At 31.0% G+C, this 8,088-nt stretch overlaps 1 protein-coding gene across 1 annotated transcript; it reads left to right on the forward strand.

Moving 5' to 3' along the window:
- Positions 1-1,019: 1,019 nt before the first annotated feature.
- On the forward strand, positions 1,020-1,519 carry LOC129887223 (monothiol glutaredoxin-S1-like). Its single transcript, XM_055962229.1, has one exon. It carries the CDS (start codon positions 1,107-1,109, stop codon positions 1,416-1,418), a length of 312 nt encoding a protein of 103 aa, XP_055818204.1. The 5' UTR covers positions 1,020-1,106; the 3' UTR covers positions 1,419-1,519.
- Positions 1,520-8,088: the final 6,569 nt, after the last annotated feature.

The raw sequence follows: 8,088 nt of genomic DNA on the forward strand, positions 1-8,088 counted from the left end.
CCGAAGGGAAATGATTCCGACGATTGATGATTAAGCAGAAGGAAAATGGTTCCGGCAATGCTAAAGAAAAGTGGTTTGGGCGATTGATGATTATGCCGAAGAGAAATGATTTCGGCAAATACATGAACCATGTGAGGCCCCCCATGGGTTCCAGCCTGCTAGTCAGTGGATGTGTATCATTAGAAAAAACATGCATCACTATACTTGACATCTCATTGCATTGCATTAATTGCAGATCGTTTCCCATTTGTGAACTTGTGTAAACCCCTTGGTCTTTCTGTGATTGATATACTTGATTTTAATATGATCTAGTTGGAGATGTTGTTGAGCTATTAGCGACTTGAGTGCTACATGATGTATGAACTGTTAGGTTGGATTGATATCAATGCAGGTTGTAGTTGAGGAGGTTCAGTTGGGATGACAGGAGTACTTGTATTCTATTTAACTTTGCTTAGTGTTTAGTAGTCCGTTTGTTGAGGACCGTGTTGTTTGGTACTCATTCCTTACTTTTACACTTGTGTAGGTAGTGAGCCCGGACCAGTATGATTCCTTCCTATTCCTACCCATATCCGAGGCTATTATTTGGAGTTATTGTGGTAGATATTTCTAAAACTTGTTTTTTTATATACCCAACATCTCTTCAGCAAAATGTTGATGTAGAATTTGTCCTGTCACAATTGCATTGGGCCCCATCACCCTAGTCCAAAAAAAAAGACAAAATTCAAATTTATTTTACTAGAATGTTAGAAATAATATATAGAACTTGAAAAAAAAGAAAACTTTTTTCTTTCGAATAATAATAATATATTGGGGGAATAACTTTTCCGATTTCCTTTCCATGTTGAGGACCATGTTGTCTAGATTGTGCTGCTTAAGATTCCAGGTGGATAAGCCAAATCATGTCCTTTTGGTGTTAATTGTAATGATCCAAAATGCTTTGGATATTTTTACTCATAAACTTTTCTCACACCCCACACTCACCTTTAATGCCTTATATATATAGCTTCATTCAAGTTCAGATTTCTCAAAACATATCTTCCTTGAATCATCAAGAAAACACTAGCAAATTAACCATTACAACTTATTTTTTCTTCAACTTCTTGAATATGGAAAGAGTGATGAAGTTGGGAGCAGAAAGTCCGGTGGTGATTTTCACCAAGAGTAGTTGTTGCATATCTCACAGCATCGAAACCTTAATTCGTAGTTTTGGCGCAAATCCTACAATTTATGAACTTGATGAACTTCCAAATGGGATGGAATTGGAGAAAGCATTGGTTGAATTAGGGTGTAAGCCCAGTGTGCCAGCAGTGTTCATTGGGAAAGAATTAGTTGGTGGTTCTAATGAGATAATGAGTCTTAATTTGAGGGGCAATAAGCTCAAGCAATTGCTTATAAGGGCTAATGCAATTTGGGTATAAAACTATATGTACCTTCTTTTCTATATGTGAGTTTAGAAAAATTGATAGCTAAGCCAGTTATTGAATATTTAATCTATTGGTAGTTGTTGCTCTTCTCTTTTCTCCCATTTAATTTATACTTAATGTATTTTTACACTGATTTTCAGTAATAATATTAGCATCTTTTCTTGTTATATATACTAACTATATCTACTTTGTGCTCAGTAATTTCTTTAGTCTCTTGGCTAAAAGGCCATTTTCAAAATTTAATTCGACAAATAGACACAAGTCTTGCAAAATTAATGGAATAAATACATTTTATGATGTCATTATTTGAAGTACAAAAGTTGCCAATCCTAGCATCAAAGTCTTAAATAATACAAAATAATCCCTATTACCAAAGTCTTCAAAGAATAACAAATAAACCCTAGCTATCAAATCAGCAATACATTTTTCTATTCTCATACTTTTTGGGTTCAATAGTTTCACGAAATTTATTCCAGTATCTATTGGTAGGGGTGTACATGAATCGCGTTGGTTTGGATTTTTAAATTATCAAATCAAATTATTTTTATCAGATTTTTAAATTTATAAATCAAACCAAATTAATGAAAGTTGAATTTTTTAATCTCAGTTTTTTATGGGTTTTTCAATTTTCTCGGATTTTTGAATTTTTTTTACTGATAAAGTCTTCATACAAATATATAATTAATTTGTGCTTCAAACATTTATTTAGTTCTATCAAGATACAACTATCTACGTTATTTCTTAAGAAAATAACACAAAATATGAGATGAGTGATGATACTAAAATATTCAACAAAATCTAATAATGAAATAGCATAAAATAAATATTGCTTGATATCTCCAGTCTTTTTAGGCTTCAGGTACTTTCTTTTACTTTATGTTCGAGGACGGACATAATTTTTAGTGGTGGATGATGTAATGATCCTGAAGTTCAATTTTGGAAATTTTTACAAAATGACTATTTTACCCCTTCCGATAGTTGCCCCGAGTCATGTTCGATCAGTGTTTGGTGTTAATTTTGGAAATTCCTTGGAAAGTCTGGATTTTTGCTAGCATTTGGCCCCAAGTTCGCAAATATTCTTGGCAAGTAATTTTTGGGTGAGGTTTTGGTGAAGTTTCACCATGCGTTTGGCCACAAGTTTTCCCAAGAATATTTGACAGTTTCAAAAAATATTATTTTATACCCGTAAGTGTTAAAAATTATGAAAAATGCCCATAAGTTTGTGTTATCATTTTATAATGAATATATTTCGTTAAAAAAAACTTTATAACATAATTGATAACAATCTACAATAACAAAATAACAATATGGGCAAGAGCAATACATTAATTGAATTAAAAACAAATTGTTCTTTTTTCCCAATTTTGTCGCTCAAACTATTCTTTTCCGGAGAAGGTAATAATAAACTATTCTTTTATAAAATATTTCCACATTCTACGAGTGATCTCTTTCCGATTATAAATGATGGGTGTTTTTATAAAATATAAAGTTTGGGATAATTTTTAAATTTTTAAAACTTCCCAAGTTCTTAAAAATTCTAGAACTTGGAAACTTCGGATATTTGCCAAGTAATGGCAAATTATATAGCCAAACACTAGTTCCCAAGTTTTTTTCAAGTTTTTTCCAAAAACTAATTGGGGCCAAACGGTATTGAAAGTTTTTGAGTTTTGGAAGGCTTAAGTTGTTCAAAAGTGAAATTTGGTACCAACTAGAGCATTATATGGCCAAACACTAGTTCCCAAGTTTTTTTCAAGTTTTTTCCAAAAACTAATTGGGGCCAAACGACTTGAAAGTTGTTGAGTTTTGGAAGGCTTAAGTTGTTCAAAAGTGATATTTGGTACCAACTAGAGCTATCAGTTTCGAAATAGAATTTTATTAGTTCCAGAATGTGGAATTTGTCTAGGAGCATCGTCGTTTATGAAATTGGAGTTGTTTCAGGGATTTGAGTTTTTAAGTTGGAAGTTGAGGTTATTTTAGACCAAGGTTGGACTTTGCTCAACAATCGGAGTTCGCATTAGATTTTTGACGATTCCGTTGGATTCAGGAGGTGCTTTTAGGCTTAGGAAGGATTTCTATATATTTTTCAAAAGCTTTGAAGGCATTTTGGTCTTTTTGAGTCTTAAACTAGTTTAGTTGCGACTAAATGGATTTTGGGTCAAAGAGAGCTCAAATTCAAATTCTGACAATTTCATTTAGTCCAAAACGTCGAAGTTAGTGCGATAGCATATATGGTTTGTGTGTATGGAATTCCGAATCAATCTCGAGGATCCATTCAACGACTTTTGTGTTTGAAGTGTTTGGTGTGTTTTCAGTTGCTGGTGCAGGTCGCCTTGTTCTTCGCGACCGCGAGACCTTATCTCGCAGTTGCGTAGGTGTTAGGTTTTGTGCTTCACATTCGCATGGAGGGTTCTGCGATCGCGAAGGGTGAGCTATGGGTGAGTCGTGATTGCATAGGTCCATGTCACGATCGCGAGGGTCAAATTGAATGAGTTGACTCTGCAACTCATAGCGATCGCGTGGCTGGGTGTCGCGATTGTGATGAGCAAGTTGTGCTTGAGCAATGTTCTTCCCAAAAGTCAAAAATTAGCCATTTTCACCATTTTTGAGTTTTGGGATCTCGGTAGAGGCAATTTCTTAAGTATTTTTTGAGGCAAATCGATTAGGTAAGTTATTTTTATCTATAATCTTCATTAGTCACCGATTATCTCTTGATTTTGGGCTTTAATTCATGATTTTGAACTCTAAATTTTGGGATTTTTTTCAAGAACCTAAGTTTTTCCTAAATTGTTGATTTAGAGTTGATTTTAATCTCATTTTCGAAATGATTTTTCATTAATAGGTTCCTTATGTCGTGAAAAATGTTTTCATACAAAAAAATTTAGATTTACCCCTTTGTCTCCAGAATTGAGTTTTTGGGTCGATTGTGGCCCGGTTTCTAAAATTAATAATTTGGATGTCGTTGTGCTCGAATTCTTATTGAAAATTCATATTTAACTAGATTTTATTGATTCAGAGAGTCGATTTGATGATTTATATTGATGAGATCGATGTGATGAGGACTTTGACATATCGTGGACATGTGAAATGATTATATTGATATGAAATATGGATTATTGTTGATATCATCCTATTCTTGTGATTTGTATGAACATTGATTATTTGCATTGGTTCTGATATACTGTGATGGAACTGAATTGATGTGATGCTGAAGGAAAATGATTCCGTTAATTGATGTTTATGCCGAAGGAAAATAGTTTCGGTGGATACATGGACCATGTGAGTGCCCCATGGGTTCCGTCCTGCTAGTCAACGGATGTATATCATTAGGATAGACATGCATCACCATACGTGACATTTCATTGCACATCTTTTGCTATTTCTGGATTGTATTTACCCCTTGTTGTATTCGTGGTTGATTTTGTTGTTTTGAGGTGATTTGACAGATACTCATTGAGCTATTATTGATTGTGAGATATGTATGATATTAGAACTGTTAGTTTGAGCTGATTTTGATGCAGGTTGTAGCTTGAGGAGGTGTGGTTGGGATGACAAGAGTACTTGTATTCTATTTAGCTTTGCCTAGTTTTAGTTGTCCGCTTGCTGGGTACCTTGTTATTGGTATTCACTCCTTGTTTCTATACTTGTGTAGGTTGTGAGCCTCGGCCTTCGTGACTTCGTGTAGGTTGTGAGCCCCGGCCTTTGTGACTTCTAGCTTTTCTTCCTTATCCAAGGATACTAGTTCGAGTTGTTAAGGTAGTTGTTGCATCGATCCAGTGGACACCTCTTACTCTTTTTGTTATGTTTTAATCCTATTCTAGAGACAAAGACATTGTGACTATAGTTCTTTTTTTTCTTTATTACATTAGCGGCTTGTACACGTGACAACCAGTCTTGGGGGACTTTGAGATTATCTATCTGTTTTTCGCTTAAATTATGTATCGTATTGTCTCTTTCTTCTGCATTTACTTTCTATTGGATTTTAGGCTGACTCGTCTCGGTGGGTTGAGATGAGCGTCATCACACCTAGATTCAGATCATGACAATAATTTAAAAGTACTAAGTCATGTTAAAATAAGTCTAATAAGTATTAATTATATGGCTAAATATTTAAAATAAAATAAAATTAGATTAAGCATTTTAATTGTCTAAATCAATATAAAATTAAATAATTAATATTTAATATTATTGTCAATCTTAATGTTGAATTGAATTATTTTTTGAGAAAATTTAATAAATAACGTATTTAAGAGTTGTCATTACTAGTCATAACAAGACTTTATAGTTTTCAATAAATAAATTTTAATCTCATTAGTAAATCATTTCGGCTTTCCATAAATAAAGAGTTTTAAAATTGACCGGGGATATCATTCCCCTAATTTTCTCCCAATTAGTTGGTATTCATTCCATAAATTTTCCCTACATTTTTGCCTCCTCATATTCTCTCCTTTGAAAATTTGTGAATCATATTATACATTCCTCATTCTTTCTCTTATTTTTTCAAAACTCTATCAAGTAAATCAATTTGTATTTATCATATTTTATACACAAATCATACACCAAAATATGTTTGTATAAAATTTGATTAAATCTTTTTACGTAAGCCAGTTTGTATACAATATTTTGTACACAACTTATCTACTAATAGATCTTTGTAAACCAATTTGTATACTATATTATATATCCATCCACACACACAGAGAAGGTATAAAAATGATTAAGTAAATTAATATATATATATATATATATATATATATATATATATATATATATATATATATATATTAATTTCATACACTAATATATTTTGTATATAACATCGTATAAAAAATAAGTAAATTAATTTGCATTCCATATTATATAATGATTTCCTACAATACATAGTTGAACAAAATCAATTTTCATAAACATTAATACACATGTTAGTACTAAATAATCTTTTATTATTATTCTTTACATGATTTTTATGCAAATTCATACGCACATTTCAACTTGATAGAGAATTGGGCGAGATTGGATTAGAGAAAATCACACTTCAATCCATTCCTAATTTCCTAACAATTTTTTTGATTAAAACTCTAAAATTTCAACTCAAGATTCAGAATTGTTATTAATGACGTTTTATATATCCGAAAATTCTTAAACATTGTAATGGCGATGTTAGATGATTTATCCATCTTCTTTGTTTTTGATGTTGTGCTAACAATGGCTAAAAGTGAACGCAAGTGAATGAAATCGTGACTTGAAGGGCGTCTGGGGAAATTACAGCAAAATCTCACAAAATTAATATAGATGGGATCATAAAATATTATTATTTTATAGAGTCATTATTTAATCGATAAATTAATATTTATTAATTTAAAGAGTGTTTTGAGATTCAATGAAGGTTAATTTTGATATACAAGACATAGAGACGAAATTGGAATCCATAACAAAAACGTCATTTTTTTAATGAACCCACTTGTGAAAACGTTGTTGACACCCAATTTGACCCCCACAACGCAAATTAGCTAGTTTCTTTGAATTTCGAACATTTTTGAAATACTTAGTTTTTAAACAAACAAAGATATTTTCATGTTATTCTTAACTCTTTTTTTTTATTTTATAAATTTTAGTATAATATACATATTTCTATATAACTATATCTTTGATTACTATTTATGTAGTTATTCGAAAACCATCTCAAAAAGATTTCATTTTTAACTAAATACAATGTTAGTTAGGTTAGTTTAATTATAGTTTGCATTTTTGAAAATTTTAATTTTTTCCAATAAAAAAAATCTCTAATCTCCCACATTGAAAATTGTATGAAAATTTAAAGTTTTTGGAGCATATATAAAGGTTCATATTCTTATTAAGAAAAAAGAAGAAATGTGAGATTTTTTAGCCACCCCAAAGTTAGAAATTTTCTTAACTTGGCTAGGATTTTGGACTCTTGTCCCCAGCCTAAAAGTTGTGAAAATTTCTAGCTTTCAATCTATATTTTTCTTCAAGAAAAATAGGAGATTGAAGTCGAAATTTAGGCTAAGAACAGTGTTCTTATAACATCGAATCCACAAAGATTCGAGTCTAAATTTTTATTTTATTTTTATTTTTGTAGATTGGAGTTCCATCAAACTCTTGAGTGTTGGTGAAGTTGTCTTTCGCTCATCGTCTTCAGGCTCGCTACCCGAAAAGAGGTAAAATATTTTCTCAACTTTATTTTATTTAATTATTTCATGTTTTATATTTTGTTGATTCGTAGTCTTATTTTTTTTTAGTTAGCATGTATTAAGAATAATTAAATTAGTGATAGAAATTTCTTATAGTTAGCATGTATTATGATTAATTAGCTATCATGTGTTAGGATTATTTCATAAAAGATCTTAGTTTTGTTCATTATTTTTTCAAATAGTTTTCTTTGACAATATAGATTTTCATATTTTTAATTTCTTCTTTTAACATGATTTAGCTAACAAAAATATGCTTAAAGTTATTATTTAATTAGAACTTTTATGGACTAATTGATTTAATTTTTTCCTTAAAATTTGAGCTAGTATAGCGTCTATATTAAATCCGTGTTCTTTAGTTACTTGAATATTTTTTTTTCCTTTCCTTTGTCTACATATATGCATGTTGTTAGTCACTTCTAGGATGCCCATCAATTTGATAACTTAAAATATCATGA

The sequence above is a fragment of the Solanum dulcamara genome, chromosome 1 (genome assembly GCF_947179165.1).
Source record: "Solanum dulcamara chromosome 1, daSolDulc1.2, whole genome shotgun sequence".
NCBI lineage: Eukaryota > Viridiplantae > Streptophyta > Magnoliopsida > Solanales > Solanaceae > Solanum > Solanum dulcamara.